The 17,178-nt window shown below is 46.3% G+C and overlaps 1 protein-coding gene across 4 annotated transcripts in view; it reads left to right on the forward strand.

Moving 5' to 3' along the window:
- The window catches only part of LOC146855927 (uncharacterized), a 651,622-nt gene that overhangs the window by 80,943 nt on the left and 553,501 nt on the right, over nucleotides 1-17,178 (forward strand). For all 4 annotated transcript variants that reach the window (XM_085653872.1, XM_085653873.1, XM_085653876.1 and 1 more), the window contains exons 4-5: nucleotides 514-647; nucleotides 5,798-5,971. In XM_085653872.1, the coding sequence (XP_085509998.1) occupies nucleotides 514-647; nucleotides 5,798-5,971 (308 nt within the window). The remainder of the gene's footprint in view (nucleotides 1-513; nucleotides 648-5,797; nucleotides 5,972-17,178) is intronic.

Genomic DNA, 17,178 nt, shown 5'->3' on the forward strand with positions numbered 1-17,178 from the left:
ACTCCTGGAATACATAATTTTTATAGAGACATCGGCTGGGTGCACCAGTCCACTTGAAATATGGATTTGGAGCTGAGATAATGCAATCAATAGACGTCGATAGTACAAGCAAACGCAAAAAGATGGCTGCTTAATATCATTGAGACTCCTCCACCATGGGAAGTTAATCTTTGAAGTTAGGAGCCAAAATATGGTTTTGAACCAGAGACCTAATTTAACATGTCGACATTCTGAACTGTGTGGTACTGTGAGACCAGTGAGGTCAAATAGAATGGGTTTGCTCATTACTAATGGTTACAATGAGCAATTCTAATTTTAGGACTGGTAAGTCAATAAGTGTATAGATGTTCTTGTTGAGTCATGGAAAAGTTCTGCTAATTGTCCAAACAATCCTCCTTCAAAATTCACTAGTCCCTGGAAATACTATTACAGATCTATAGTATGCTTTGCAGAAATAATTCTGGATTGACTTCATACTTTAAATCTTGTTTTTTTTTTTCCCCAACCCACTAGCTATTTGGCTGTTGACCACATCATAATCCGTGACCTGAAGAACAGCACAATTGGTTTGCTACAACTAGACCAAACCCATACTATTGAACTGATGCACAATAACATCTCCAGCCTGTGGATGCTGAACACTAGTTGTAAGTATCTCGACATTTTGAGAGTTGGATTGTCTTCTGAAGTCAATGTATGTTTGTTGTATTTGTTTTAACTACAGCTGCTTGGTAGCCAGAGTGTTCTCTTTTGCGAACCCTTACTGAAACTCCTAGAACAACATTTATTTATTTATTATTTATTTACTCATTTCTATGTGGTAGTGCAGACAACACTCCCGAGTGTGTGTCAGACTACCTAACAGAGTGTATATATAGTTGGAAAAAAATAAAGGTTGATCACTGGCTATTTCCTCCAGTAAGAAATATGAAATAAGACACAATTGTACCAGAGTACAAGACACTTGTGTTGGAGGAGATGACTTGTGCGGTAGTAAATGAATCGTAAGAATAGCATAGTTGCATCTCCGCAGCCATGCAATTGGGTAAGACACCAGGGCCAGACTGCCTCCCCATTGAATACTATTCCAAATCCAGGTCAGGCCTCCCCACCCCCCCCCCACCTACTTAACCTCTATCAAGAGGCAGTGAAGAAGCCCCCCCACCCACCGAGAAGGGCCTCGCCACATATTTAAGAAAACGCCAGACAAGTGCTCATCCCTAAGTGACCCATCCCGCTTATCAATTCTGAAGTCAAGATATATGCCCAAATTGTGGCTAATCCCATTCTACCACTCATCACGACCCTTAGTCACCCCAATCAATGCAGGTTCACTCTGCTATGCAGTACATGTAACTGCATTCACCGGATACACGCCGATCACGAATCCTTGAACGACAGGTCCACTGCTACCCCGAGTTGACCTACTGGGGATCCTAGAGGACGTGGGAGGCCCTAGGTCCTGGAAGGCGGCCCATGCCCCCAGGCAGGCTGACTGGAGAAAGGCAATGGACTGTCATATGAAACTAGAGGAACCTGTAAACGCAGCAAGGGGATGTCCCCATAAGCACCATAGGATCTGGGGAAGATGGTGGAAGTACTTATTATTCCTATACCTTGAGAGTCTGCCCGCATGGGCACCGTCCCATCTGTTAATTGGCCTAAATGTGGTGCTCACAAAGTGTGTATTTGCACCTTCCTTTTTCTTTTGTTCTTTCATTCCTTCATCATTTTATGTTCTGCCAGTTGTGTAAACTCAATAGAATTTGGTTATTAAAACCAAAAGAATAGCATAGTTGTATAAAACACATTCTACATGTATGTGGGCTGCATCCCTACACTATGCACAAGGAACGGAAGCAGTTGTGCACCTCTGATTAACTAACAGGATATACGTTGTCACCGAGGGATCCTCTTTCAGCTAGAAGGTCTGAGCGGCTTGTCTCACTCAGTCTTGTCTCTGTAGTTTGAGTACACTCCCCGAGAAGGATTGCTTCAGGGTCCTTGCCTTTCTGTAGATCTGGTATTCAAGCAAAATCCCACAGAAAAGGAGTACTGAGAGATTATTTATTTTTAGTTTGACTTGCCAAAGGCCAAGTGTTTTAACCCCTACAAAAAGTCATATATATAGATTTCCTTTGGATTTAAATAAACTGGAAGTGAATTCATGAGCCTGGCTATGCAATGCAATATATTTAAAGAAGATAAATGCAGATTGATAATCGTACCTGGGGCCATATTATGGAAAGTGCCTCGGAGGTGCAACGGGCATTTGCAGCCACTTTGCACGCCCCCGGGGCACTTTGGCATTACAGAAAGAGCTGCGGACACTTGTGCTTACCTTTCTTTAATACAGATAGCACTATCACCAGAGGGTGTGCCCTTATTCAAATAGGGGGGTGGCCCCATGCAAATGAGGGAATCCCTTTGCTTCTGCTCCCTTGCTGTACTATAGACCCGGGCCCAGAGGCAAATAAGCTTGTCAGGAGGCTCACTGTCCTACGGCCCCTGATGGCAGCCCTCTGGAGGGGAGAAAGGGGGTCCTACGGACCCCCAGATGCCCCCTTGCAGGCATGTGCAGTTACTCACTGCACCCACCGCCAAACTTCTCTTCCCTCTTAAAAGCTGCTGCTTCAAAGCCACTCAATTTTTCACTTGAATGAGCTGCAAGGAAAGTGTCCCCTATGTGTAATAGGGCCCCAATTGTTTACTTTTTTAAAAGATTTTTTGAGTTGAATAGATACAATATAGTTTGAGATTTTACAGGTCAAAGTCTGGTGCGGCGTGATTTAGAGGGCCTAAAAACACACAGTATGACATACTTGGTACTATGTTTATCAGGATTCAGTCTTCCATCCAATGAGCAAATGTGGTATATGTGTAGAGTACAACTTAAGTATTTAAACATTGCTGTACAGTTGTCATCATAGTAGGACAGATTGTTACAGAATTATGCACAAATACATTCAGTGTTCTGCTTTGCAAGAATGGGTTTTGTGAGGCAAGTGTTTTGTGACAACCAGTGCACTAGATACATGGTTAGCCTTTGGACTCCACCCTCGATTTTTCCCAAACTCTTTGTTTGTCTTGCATCTTTGGGGTTGGAGGCTCTTGCAAGGGGCAGGGATGGGGATAGAGGCTGGTCTGGGTTGGGGATTCCAGAGTAAAGAGAGTCTTGTTGGATTGGCCATATGTTTTTCCAATTTTCCCTATCCTGTCTCCCTTTGCCTGTCTTGGGTGTTCTCACTACCTTGTGGCTTTGCAACTGTGAGGTTTGCCTCTTCAGAGGGTTGCTGTTGCTCTCTGATTCCTCGTGTACATCTCTGCTTCTCCGTCAGAGTTCACCCCACACCTCCGAGTTCATCCTACTTCCGCTCACCTTTTACCTGGGTACAGAAGAGATGTCTGCTTTTGACAGCCAGTTGCTTGTTCAACTTTGCTGTCCTTTCTGTCCTACAGCTGGGTGTGGGTGGTTTGATGTCATTCAGACATTTGTTTATGACGCTGTCCTCCACCTTCACCCATTTTCTAGTCTAGGGTTCACTCCCTCTTCATTGAGCTTGGTCTGGAGGTTATTGCTTTCTATTGTGAGTCCAGTGAAAGCTGGTTTCTGTCCTGCATTTGCTACTTTAGAGTTAAGTTTAAGGGGTGTTGTGAATATTTTTCTTGGGCTGCGTTTACTCGAGACAGGGTGCGAAAGTTACAGAATTTGAGACTTAGTATTTTCCTTACCTCTTCAGAGATTAGAGGTTGGTGTGCTAACACCCTCCTCAGGTGGAAAACCGCATGAATGCAGTAGCTTGATGCAGGAACAGTGGAAGCATTTCCAGCGTTCAGGCAACATAGATTGGTGTCTCTTGGGGTGTTCTGCATACACGAAATGTCACACTTTTTCAGGCCTTTTGTTTTAAGTTCCTACCACTGGGTGATGCTGTTTCACTGCTGTCTTGTCTCACCTAATGGAGGGGCCAATCCCTTCCAACAACGAGAGCATCCACACTAATAAACAAACAATGGTGCCTCCTGCCCTAGCATCCGTGCACGTCACAGAGGGTAGCCGGAGTTAGTAGCTGCTACCACTGACATGCTCTTTGGTACCCCTTGTTACCGGCCCTCTAGGACCGCAACAGAAAGCTAAATTGAACAGGACAATAAATGCACTGTTTTACTTCCAATAATGTGCATTCTTGCCGTTGCGCTGGCCCCTCAGTGGCCAGCAAGGGGTTATGAGGGGCTAATGGTGGGTGTGCTGCAGATCAGAACATATAAATTCTCCCTACTTCCATGGACAGAGTAATTCCACAGTCATACGCACATACTCATCATACGCTAGGGCCCATCACACCAACATTCATTATATTACTCTATCCACACTGAATATACGAGAGAACTCCTAAATCAACCTGCATCTAAACTGAGGTCAATGCAACCTAATTGATTTGTCTCGAGTCATGATTTAAACAATAAAAACACATTTGAGATCTAAATAAATGACAAAGAAATAACCACCCGACACTGTAATTCAAACAAAAGGTTATTTTATCTAAATTAGTTCAAATGAAAAGTCATTCAATAGCAAGATCATTATTCTCATAGTTACCTATTCTAGCTAAATGTCGTTTTAGGTCAGGACAAGTTTCTCAGTAAAGTCTCCCGAGTCACCGTCCTTTCAGTCAGCATCGATCCTCTTGAGCATAGGTTCAGGAAGAAGTGGCCTTAGACCCTCTCTAGTCTAACAATATTTATAACAAAACTTACACATTAAAAGTTACAAACAAGCTCCAAGCGTCCGTTGAGCAGAGCGAGCAGGAAAGGATGTTGGCTCGCAACATTTAGAAAAATCTCCGCTCTCGAATATCTCAAAAATAAAAACACGGAAGAAGGAAGCACAAACTGAATCCGCAACATTCATGGATGCTCTTCTCCGGAATTATAGTGAAGCCACCGCAAGTTTATCAAAATGTTCATTGTGACAATTGTTCTCTTCCAAGGATATCTGGCGATGAGCCCAGAGCTGCTGTGCTATCCTTTCGTAACTTTTAGCTCAGACAGAGGCCGAGGTCATATTTTCAACCATATTCAGCGAGGCCTCTCTTCGCATTTCATCTACTCAAATGCAGGCTGTAAATGTCGGCCATTTCTCAACAGGCCAAAATGGGCAATCTTAATTAAAAGAAACACAAAACAACGTTACTACATCGTAATGATTATACAGTGTTAATTCCCACTAATACCCTTATGTGTATGCATTTATCTAGCCATTTGCGACATAAAGAAGCGTTAAAGCATATTATTTTAAAGCACAAACACACAACAAATAGCACTTTAGCCACACATATTTAATTAATTTGCTCACCAACCTAGTTCACTTATTAATCAAGCCATGCAATTGCATTCCCACGTATAATTTTTCATTAGTAAGGTTGATTAGTCAGAACACTCGACAAAATTAATATCTAGTAATTATTCTTTAGTAATTTTAATTATGACATACAAAAATATAAGCTGATGTTCGGGTTTAAACAGAAAACCCTGCTCCAGCAGGTGTACCCAGTGGCCCCACTCTAGTACTAACAGGATGTGTCTGTTTTTAACCTGCAACGGTTATTGTGAATAGTGTTACTATTGTGTTCAGAGTACACGTTGGTGAAAAGGAAGAGGGGGTGCCGATCGTGTGGGTTATTACACTCTGTAGGTTAATGCCCTCGCGTCACATTGTGCACCACTGCCTGTAGGGAGTATGTTCACGTTTTACAAATATAGATAATATATCATGCTATTTTTTTTCTTCCCAAAGATCCCCAATATGTTGACAATGTGGATTCGTCACACTCCAGAGCTATTGGTGAAGTAGGTTTAAAATTTGAGACATCTCACAAAAACTATTTTGGCAACTTTGTGAAGAAAGAAAACCTCTACGCAGGGAAAACGGTTCAACTACTGGAAGACCAGGCCCTGACTCTGGCAATAGGTAATGTTTCACATTTTCATTAAAAGTGGTGCTACATGAGATGCATTTATTTCCAAGAAATGTGGGTGCTGTTGGTTTGCTTTACTGGAACGGGCATGTGAACGTGAACACAAATGGCTCTAGCTGTACTGTGAATGGGCCAGTTTCGCTCTCAGTGTATGTATTGTTCATGATGCTAGTGTCTGATTGGCTTGTATACTTCACACATGATTCCATGTGAGTATGTACAGAAGACATGCTTGCAGATATTCGATTGGCTCGCATACTGCATGCGAAGCTAGGAAGGGTTGAAAGTCACAACAACATGAAGACTGCACCAGGAGTTCCATTACATCACAACTTTGCAGGTAAGCTTATATTTGTCTATGTCTTGAAGTTTTGTTTGTTAAATATATTAAAGGGCATCCAACTCCCTATAGGCCATAATTTATTTATTTTATTATATATGTAACGTGGGCTTTTAGTTGGGGGGGGGGGGGATGCAAGTCCTTTCCAAGTAATAAGCCCAAATCTTTCAATAAACTGGCTCAGCCCCGGGCTATGGCACAGAGCAGACATGCTTCGCTAGGGAAAACGGGTTTAGCATTTAGCAGAACCTTTAAGAAGTCAAAACGCAACACAATAAAAGTCCCACAACAAATGTATACAAATAAGAGAATGTTATTTTGAAAATGAGTTCAAAAGTATTAAATCCAATAAAGGGGACCAGGGATGATTTCTTAAAGTTTCAGCGCAAAAAGAGGCAAGAAAATTTAGAACATTGTTTAGAGTTTGTAAGTGACCAGTACCTGGGCACAATTTTCCAACCGCAGAGGTTGGATACACCCAGCAGGTCCTTACGGTCAAAGATTTTACTTTCTGACTTAGTCTCTGAAATAGACCTTTAAATCCTACAGTGGGGCAAATCTGAATGCTGTGTCCGGCTCAGTCCTCTCAGAGTCAGGTGGCTGTTGGGTGAGGTCTTATCAAAGCCACAGTTTTTTTGCGGGAAATGCTCAGAGTGGCAAAATTAAAGTTTTATGGCAGTTGAATTCTTCTCGTCGGGTGGATAGATTTTGTGACTCTCCTGTCGATATTTCTACCTTTATACTTAGGCTCATTTTGGACCAAGTCCTTTCGAAATCTGACACAAAATCAGACCGCTTTGCCACAAGGTCCTGTTAATGCTCCGAGGGTCCTGAAAGATTAAAACTTTACTAATCCCAACTTTTCAAACTTTCTGGAGCAGTTTCTCTTACTAACTTTAAAACCTCCAAGGACCTCGGGGATAGCCCTTAGAGGACAAGTCTCACTCCTACAAAGGCCACAGCAGGGACCAGTCTAGGTCTAGTTGCAACTCAACAGTTTTTGACTTTAGGAAGAAGGCCTCTTGCAGCGTATTTCCATGTATCCACACAGAAGAGCAGCCAACTGGCCCTTGGAGTCAACTTCCCAGTCCTGGGTACAAGTAGGAGGAAGCCCAGTATTTCTGTTCTCCCCACAGGTCACAAACAGCAAGTTCAGTCCTATTCTGTTGTTCTGCTGGTCGAGATGGGTTCTGTTGGCCTGTGGTGATGAGCTGTGTTTATAGGCTTCAATATCCAGGGAGTGGGCATGACTCCTGGACATTCCCTAACAAATGAGAAAAAGTTCCCTGGGTCAACCCTTCCCATTTTTGCAGTGCATCCTGTTAGTCTTTGTACAAACTATCCCACAGTGATTCTTCTGAGTTGAATCCAACACGGCTCAACTCTTTCACCCTTGGGGTGACTTGTCTCTTAGCCCAGGATATGCCTAGGGAAATGAAAAAGTCCCCTTCTCATCAACTACAGCAAACTGGTTGTGTGACCAGCTCCTGCTTCCCACTGGGCTGGTGCCAAGCTGGTGACACTGTAGCCTGGAATCAGAGGTTTCTATTCCCATATTGTGCAGCCATGACCCTGGTCCCTTTCAAGGTAACAACATATCTGAACACTCCCAAATGCACTTCCCGAGCAGTGATGAGCAAATGTTTCCATTGTCAGTCCAGGGTTCGCAAAACAATCAGTGTGAACACTCAAGAGGTTTTTCCTCACAATAGATATGTATTTATCTTATGGGGGGGGGATTCCCATGCAACACCACCATATTTATCTGGATATGCAAATGTACAAAGTGTAATATGGTGTTTATTACCATTGAGTGTGGCGAGGTGCTATAATTCACGAGATGTAAAGATTTCAGTGGCTCATGATACCGCCCCCTCTCACAACATTGATGATAAATTGAAAGTTATACAATGCGCTTCTGTGTATATGCCAATTTGGTTTTTTATGTGCGTTTATTTTAACAAAAGGTTTTTAACCAAAACCAATACACTTGTTCAGAAAAGTAAAATTACACTGAAGAGATCTCCTGACTACTAGCAGAGTTGTTTACCTGTGTAAAGTCATTTTTAAATGCGATCTGTGAGGCAATAAACAGTTTTTTTCTTATGGCAATTTTTCTAAACTAAGGTAATAAACTCGAATTTGGAATTTGCACTGTAATAATGTGTGAATGTAGATTTCTTAGTAAAGTCTCTCCAAATAGCCGTTATTTGGCCTCATTTATATGGACGTGAAAATAAATGGAGCCAAAAAAGCCATGTTATTAGAGCAACAGTACTATTCACCCTGGCTCACACATTTATTGTTCCAGTGCAGCCTTTTTACTGCCTACAGATTGCATATACCAATTACTTTACACACTGAAACAACTCTTCTTGCAGGGTACATTTAACCCCTTTGCATCCTGGTTTTAGTTCAATATCTGTTCCTAATGAAAAACATATGAAGAAATACATTGGTATACACCAAATTTGCAGATGTGCATAGTATGATATTCTATTTATTACCATTGTTTAGGGAGGGTAGGGCATTGGGACTCATTCGAGGCTTCACCTCTTGTGAGTCATGGTCCAATCCACACGCAGCAGTTGTAATCAATAGCAGTATATAATGTTTTTGTTGTTCTCATGTGTTTAAGCTCCCCCCAAATCACCCTTTTATGTATGTACTTATTTTATGGGAGTAAACCCTGAGACCTTCTAAATAACGCCCAACAATGAGGGAAGTGTTAGCAGAAGTTAAGGACTCCAGCTCTGTACCATAGCACAATATATATTCAATTTCCATAGAATTAAATATTTTGAGAGAGGACCTGAAGAAGATATCAAATAGAGTGGTCATAGTTGAAGAGGCTCCTAAGGAAAACTTTGCGACAATCCGTAAAATGCAGAGATCTGTAAAAAAAAAAGCTGCTGAAGAACACTGATAGGCTTGTTTGCTCTCTGGGAGTGCAAGTGTTCGAATAAAAAATAGTCTATGGCTTCTTAAAATTGCCGTTCTGTTCTCTATTCAGACTATTTAAATCTCTCTTTTTAAATCTCTTCTTTGTGCATCTCCCTTTAATTTAGCAATACTTTTGTATTTGAGATATACTAGTTTCAGTGACCTCAGTTATCATGGTGTTATCAGGATCAAGGTTTGTGTCATTTCCTGGGATTCGCTGTCAACTGTCACATTATGTCACTTCTCGTGATGTCATTGAGGTAAAAACATGTGCGTGACCACTTCCGCTACCCATGGAATTTTGCTGAATTGGCATTCATGGATCAGACAGGGAATTGAGAGAAGAAGACACTGAGAATCAAATAAGCACTTCAACAAATCAACCAAAGGAGGGTGACCAAGATGTGACAGATAATCATGACCAAGCGGAATAGGGAATGGCATCTGAAATAAACCTGAAAAAGACTGTAAAAACCTCATAGGAATTCATATGAAAATTAAAGTCCAAATTGTGAATATATAATGCAGATTGAACGCTGGAGGAACTGTTTGTGATCCACCTGTGAAAACAGTTTATAGGACCATACAATATTAAAGTAATGCCATGAGCATGATTGAATTTTGGAATATTGCACTGGCCAACATGTGGTATTGTTGGTGAGTATGTCACCAAAAAGACACTCCTGATACAATTAGCTAGATGTATGTCATTGATGGAATCATTGCTAAGGGGATGAATGACGGGACGAAGAGAACCAAACCCCACTAGTTGAGGTTAACAAGAGTCCAGAGTTAGTGAAAGTCTTGTGTTCTGTAAATGTTTGAGGAAAGGGCGACAGACACATCCAGCATTTAGAAGATCAGAGGTTCAGCACCCACCACCGAATGAAGTAGGGAGGGGGAGGTGGGGCAGGTAAGTGGAGCAGTGAAAGGGAGTTTGCAACTTTTGAAACCGCATAAAGGAGAAACCCAACATCAGATAACAAACCAAAACATCAGAGATAGGCTGGGATGATCAAATGACTGTCACTGGGATAATGTGTTTCGTAAAAAGGTATTGGCATAGGCAATAAAATAAAAAGGGGTGCGATTTAACAAACTCTCCACCGAAAAGACCCTGCTCTTGTGCCACACAAGAGATACATTTATATGGCAATAATTGCCATTTGTTATCCAGAGGTAAATTCAAACTGTTGGCCCGTGTTTGCTTTAGCGCCAGTGTTAGACGGGTGCCCATTCCGGCAGGGATCAACCCCATCCATTATGCTGGAGTCAATGACCAATCCACAGGGTTGTGATGCAGCAATTACGGGTAACTGGGAGGGAAAGAAGATGGGGGTAAATTTGATGTATTTGCCTTTGACACTGAAATGAAAAGCAGGGAGTACCTTTAGCGAAGCAAGAGTGCAGCTCCCCAAAGGACCCACTTGTAAAGGGTGGGACTTTAAATTTATACTTGATAGCAATTCAGATTAACACCTGGCCAACTGTCATAGCTCTTATACACGCCCATGGATGCAGTAAGTCTAAAGTACATATGGAGGATACTAAGCACAAGAACAAGACCATACCCCTACTGTTTGGGAGTCTGTTACATTAACAAGGCTGGACTATGTGTTCACACTGAGCAGATATGTGGCCATATTAGCAGGTGCCAAACTATTAGCTAGAGGGTTATCGAAGCACTCTGCGGTGTTGGTTCCATGAAGCCGAGACCGTGTTCTAGCCCAGCGGGGTTGTGTGTGGACGCATGGATCCTTAAAAATAGGGAAGTGAAAGCACATATGATACAGACTTGAGAGCTTTTCTTCCAAGACAATTGGGAATATGTGGACTCCAACAAATAGATGGTGTGGAAGAGGAGGTCTTTACATTAGAGTTTTTTTTGTGCATTATGACAATTATTTGGCTGCAAAACTGGCAGACTTAAGAGCGTTAGAAGAGAATTAAGCCAAGAAGATATACTTAATTTGACAACAGGCATCTATTTGGAAATAGGGCAAGCAAAGTGCCGGCCTGGTTAGACAAAAGAGATCAGGTCTCAAGATCGATAAAAGTGACAAAAACTAACGTAGTTAGCAAAAGTTAAGGGTAGTACAGAGATTGCAAATACATTAAGGACATACATAGGCCAGGGAGACAATGCAGTGCATCTGAACTTTAAATCTTTATTAGTGAGTTCCAACCACCCACACTTGACCTTGAGGAAAAAGGGGCTTGGACTGAGACATAGAATCTAAACCGATAGAGACAGCCCTGGTCCACTTCCAGTCATGTACGGTGCAGGGCCCCAACAGTCTGCCTTTTGAACTATACAAAAGCATTGTTAATAAAACTGCAGCGCATACCCTAGGGCTGTATAAAGAAGTTATTGTGAAGGGATGACTCATGCCTGATTTAAGGGAAGAAACCAAGCACTCATTCTAAAATCACCTGAGGAGCACTCCTCGTATTGGCCGATAGCTTTACTAAATGTGGAGACTAAGGTCTTGGCCCAAATACGAGCCAATAAATGTTATACTTATAATTCACTTTGTACACATAATCAGTCTGGTTTTATAATGCTTGGAAGGGCCACGAGGCATAATCTCTATAGATGATATGTGACGATGCAATGCATGCACTGGGGTGAAAGGACCAGTGATGCTCATGCCCATGGACACATAAAAAGCTTTCTATTCCGAAGAATGGAACTTAGTTCGCCATTCTCCCCAAAATGGAAATGGAGCCTAATTTTATACAATGGATAGAATTATTACATAAGCAACGGGTAGGTTTATAAGAGTCCATCACCATCCATCAAGGTACAAGACAGAGCGGCCCCTTGTCTCCCCTGTTATGTGCACTACAAATAATGTTAACATAATGTAACATGCCACCCAGAAAGGATATACAATGAGGAAAGGCAAGCCAGAAGGCTGAAAAAATACAAAAGGAGTTCAAGCAGCCAGGTTTGAAGTTCTTTGCTGCAATCCAAGAAGGAACTGGTGCAGTGCACATAGAGTGGTAGTTTGTTCATTGATGTCAGGGCAAGGTAAGAGAGAGCGACCTCCTGCTCTGGAGCCGTAGATGCAGGGTGTGTGGGCAAGCAGGAGGGGTGCTGAGTGAGGAAACCTGGAAGGGACATGGAAGTGAATTTTGTTGCTGAGGTAGGATGGGCGGATATTATTTAGCATTCTGTATATGTGGCCAAGACGTTTAAAGAGCGCACACTTGTGCACAGGGAGTCACAGTGAAGTTGTAATCAGTGGCCTGTGATGGAAGTGTGATGGGGCAAGTTCAGAATGGATCTGGCAGCTGCGTTATGTACAACCAGTAGCCTCTTAGTGAGATGGGTAGTGATACCGGTATAGAGAGTGTTATTTAATCTGTTCAAGCTCTTGGGTGATGCTTTTCCGAGAATCAGGAGAAAGCCACTTACAGATTTTCTTAAGCATCTTGAGGATGCTAAAGCAGCTGGCATAGACAGTGGTTGCTTGGTTGGTCATTGTGATTTGATAATCAACAATGATGCCCAGGGGGGCGTGGCCAAGCAGAGCGCGAAGATGGCCTTCTAATTGCTCGGCTCCGCCGACCGCGCCGCATATCCACTTAAATATCCGTCCATTTGTCCCCACAAGATAGCCCAACAAACGCACGCTACCTCCGGCAGAGCGGCCCGATCCCTTAGGGCCGGCAGTGGACCTGGCGAAGCAGCCTATAGCCGGTTCAGCGGCTGGCGCTGTCGGGCCGGACGAGGCCCCGGGAGCCGCCGCGTGGCCTGTCGGCTGTGGGATTGCGAGACGCTGGTGATTTCCCGAACGGCCGGAGGGCCGGTAGCGGTCTTGCGACCCCCCCGTTGCGGTGAGCGGGTGAACTAGGACGGTGTCTGCTGCCCGCGAAGCCGGTGGAGGCCTGAAATCGCAGCTGATCGGGGACCGGAGGAGGTCGGTGAGTCTATCCCCGCAACGTGAACTGAGGCACCGGCGACGGCCCCTGGTGTTCCGAACTGGGGTCCGGGGCAGGCGAGACGTGAGGTGTCTGTGCCCATACTGCCTAGTGAACGCTCTAACGGCGCCCCGTGCTGGTGGTCTCTCGGGGAGGCCCTGCAGCCTTATGAGAACCGGTGACCCTACAACGTAAAGTCAACTCCGCGTTGGTAGCGGCTGGCGCTGTATCTCTGCCCCTGTACTTCTGGCCCTCTCTGATGGGGCTGCACCCACCGTAGGAACAGTATCGTGGACGGGTCAGACAGCGGTCCGTCGAGGAAGGGACATCCGGACGGGCGTAGGAAAAATAGACTCCCCGGTCTGCGGCCTATGCGGCCATTGAGGCGGATGAGAGAGGGGAGGAGCGGAGTCAGCGACAGCGAGCCCGCAGGCTGAGGCGAGAGGCGCCAGGGTAGGGAGCCGGCCGCCCTGCAGGGACAGACTAAAAGTGATCTGGGCCTATTAGCCCCGCTGCCAGTCAATAGAGAGGCCTGGGACAATCGCGAATCTGGGGACCTCGGTCCGGGGTCCGCACCGCACCGCAACCTGAGGGGTTGGTGAGCAAAGTGGTGACGGAGGCAGCGGCCGCCAGAGAACGGATGCGGCCGACCCCCCACCGAGGCGCTGGGTTGGACACGGGGGGGGGGGGGGGGGGGGATCCGGTTATTTCTGGCTGGGAGCACGGCTGGGCGGAATTGAGGGATGGACTGGAACCCGCGCTTCAAGCAATAGAATGGGCCCGGGGACAACTGCCCTACGAAGCCCTTGGGACACACAACTGGGAGCCGGTGCGCCCCTTCCCCCCCTCTTTGTTCCAGCGGCAATACACATGCGGGCCTGAATTGCGGACCTACGAGGCCTCGGAGGTGGAGACACGCGCAGATCTCAGCATTGTCCAGGCGGTGGGTGCTGCTGGCCCGACAGGTCCATCTGGGTGCAGCAGGAGCTGGGGCGGAAGGACGGAGGAGTGAGTCGAAGGGTGCAACTTGCGGTCCCGGTGCCACCACCGCCTCTCTGGTGCCCCCCCACCACTTCCTTTATCAGGGAGACACTTAACGGGCGCATCGCCATGGCAGCAGGGGGCAAAGGATCGAAGACCAATGCCCAGAAGCAGCTGGCCAAGTATGCGTGGTCTAAGACTGAGGAGGCGAACAGTATACCGAAAGGTGGAAACGACGGAGAAACAAGCGCTTCCACGAAGGGACCGGAGCGCACCTTACACGATGTCATGGCGGCTATCAGCGGAGTACGCGCCTCTGTGGACTCAGTCACAGTGGAGGTCTCCCTGGTTCGGGCAGATCTCCGAAAGATGGACGAAAAAGTCAAGGAGCTCAGGGTGGTCATGAGCGCCTTACAATCGGACACGTCGGAACTTCAAAAGCAGATGCTGGACATGCAGAAGAAGCAGGCACTGATGGCACAACAGCTGGATGAGTACGAAGGTCGGGCTCGCCGCAACAACATCCGCATCTTAGGTGTTCCCGAAAAATCGGAGGGGCCGGCGGCGGACCTCTATGTGGAAGATCTCATCACGAAACACCTGCGGGCGAAAACTCTGTCCAATTATTTTTCCATCGAGAGGGCCCACAGAGTGCCGGGGGGCAGACCAAAGCCGGGAGCACCCCCACGGCCCATCATCGCCCGAGTGTTCAATTTTCGCAACGGAGACAGTATCCTGCAAACCGCGAGAGCGAACCCCCCACTGAAGATGGACAACTTCGAGGTTTCCTTTTTCCCGGACTTCACGGCCAGGGTTCAGGCCCAGCGTCGCAGCTTTCAGGCGGTGAAGAGGGAACTGAGAGACCGGGAGGTGAAGTATGCAATGCTGTTCCCTGCCAGGCTGAGGGTGGAGTTGGATGGAAAAACGTGTTTCTTTGACTCGCCCGAGGCCGCCTGGGACTGGATGGAAGGCTGGAATACGGTGGGGGGCAAGGGCGGGGGACGGCCTGGTGGGTCCTACATACATAGAAATGGCCGTGCAGAAGATGCAAAGAGGGGCCCATCGGAGAGCAGCCAGTCAAAAGAGCAGGAGAACTGACCCCCGGTCTCACGGAGGGGGGCCGAGACCAGACTGGAGAGCACAGGGTGGGGGGGGGGGGGGGGGGGAGTCCGGGACAGGAGTTGCCGGACCCAGACAAATGAGACTTACAAATAGTGATCTAATATGTGATAATAAACTTAAAGGGCTTCAAGTATTGGGAGACACTCAAGACTATGCAAATCGAACAGTGGATGGCAAAATACCAGTCAATTGTACTATGAACAGGCGGGAGGCGGGAGCTGACCACCCGATGCACAACTAGCATTTCAGGGAGGGAGAGAGGCACTCTGCCATGTTTGGGAGTGGGTAGTTTTGAATCCACGGGCAGGGTGGGGGGAGGAGGGGGAGAGGTGGGGGGGTGAGGGAGTTCTGAATCTAAATTGTTGTACAAGCAAGAATGTGGGGAGGGGGGAGGACACTGATAGGGTGGGGCACAGGGTTAGTTGTTCTGAGGTTGGTTTTATTGGTAAACACTGCTATACTGTGATTTGGAAGCATAGTATGATCACGCTGTACAGGCTACGACGTATGTTTGGTGGGCGGCTAGAGGCTCCCTCGCAGGGGGTGGGCATCTGGGTGTTGGGAAAGTGTAAGATGCACAGTTATGGGGGTGGGTAGGGACCAATCACTCACTGTAATGACCTGGAATGTAAATGGTATTGGCGATAAGATTAAGAGAGGGATTGTGCAGCAGTATCTGAAAAGGCACGCGCCGGACGTGGTCCTGCTGCAAGAGACGCACCTGGTAGGCCACAAGTCCAAGGCCCTCAATAGGTGGGGGTATAAACTTCTGATACACTCGGACTACACCACAGGCTCCAGGGGAACAGCCATTTTGGTGGAAAAAAGCACCCCCCTAATTGTCCACAAGACATGGGCAGATGCAAATGGCCAGTTCGCGGGGGCAGAGGCTCAATGGGAAGGTAGACATATAAACATCCTCTCAGTGTATCTACCACCGGCGCTGGGTAGGGCGGCGCTAGAAGACCTGGGGGGCAGGCTGGTGGGACTTAGAGAAGGCACATTGATTATGGGGGGAGACTGCAACCTCGCATTAGACGACACGATCGACCGCCAACCACCTAGATCCAAAGAGAAAGCAACCACCTTAATGGCTGACTTTGCGACCGCAATGGGGCTGACAGATGTAGGCCGTGCGCTCCACCCACTTGACAAATTATTCACATATTTCTCAAATGTCCACGGCAGCCTCTCACGCTTAGATTATTTTCTCACTCATCTGTCCTCCATAGGTCAATTCGCCCAATATAAAGTCCTACCGAGAGGTATATCGGACCACTCGCCAGTATGGCTAGAATATACGCACTGGGAACGTCAACCGCGCGCTGCCATAGTGCTTAACCCATGGCTTCTGCACGTACCAGATATCCGGGATGAACTCCGTCAGCAAACCGAGAACTATTTCACTGAAAAAATGGGTTCGGTAGACTCCGCACAAACGTTATGGGAAGCATATAAGGTAGTTCTTAAGGGTCAAGCGTTGTCCCTGAAGACTGGATACATTGCCAAAAAACGAGAACTAGTGGTCCAGACGGAGTCGGACCTTCTGGCACTGGAGTTGGAGCAGGCACAAAATCCCTCCCCAGACGTGAGCCACAGGCTTCTACTGAAACAGGAGGAATATAGACTGAAAACTAGGGAGCAGATGGTGGCTAAGCTCCGGGCCATCCAGCACAGAATCTACGAACTTGGCGACAGGGCGGGCAAGACGTTGGCTTGGTTAGAAAGACGGGAACAGGGGGCCAGATGGGTGCACAGGCTGACGACACCGGAGGGGGACACGGTGCTACACCTGCGAGAAATTGCGGAGCGATTTGCTGACCATTTTGAAAGAGTATATACCCCCTCTACGAGTTATACTGCCGAGGACTCCCATCTGCTCCTCCG

The sequence above is a fragment of the Triturus cristatus genome, chromosome 4_1, assembly GCF_964204655.1.
Source record: "Triturus cristatus chromosome 4_1, aTriCri1.1, whole genome shotgun sequence".
NCBI lineage: Eukaryota > Metazoa > Chordata > Amphibia > Caudata > Salamandridae > Triturus > Triturus cristatus.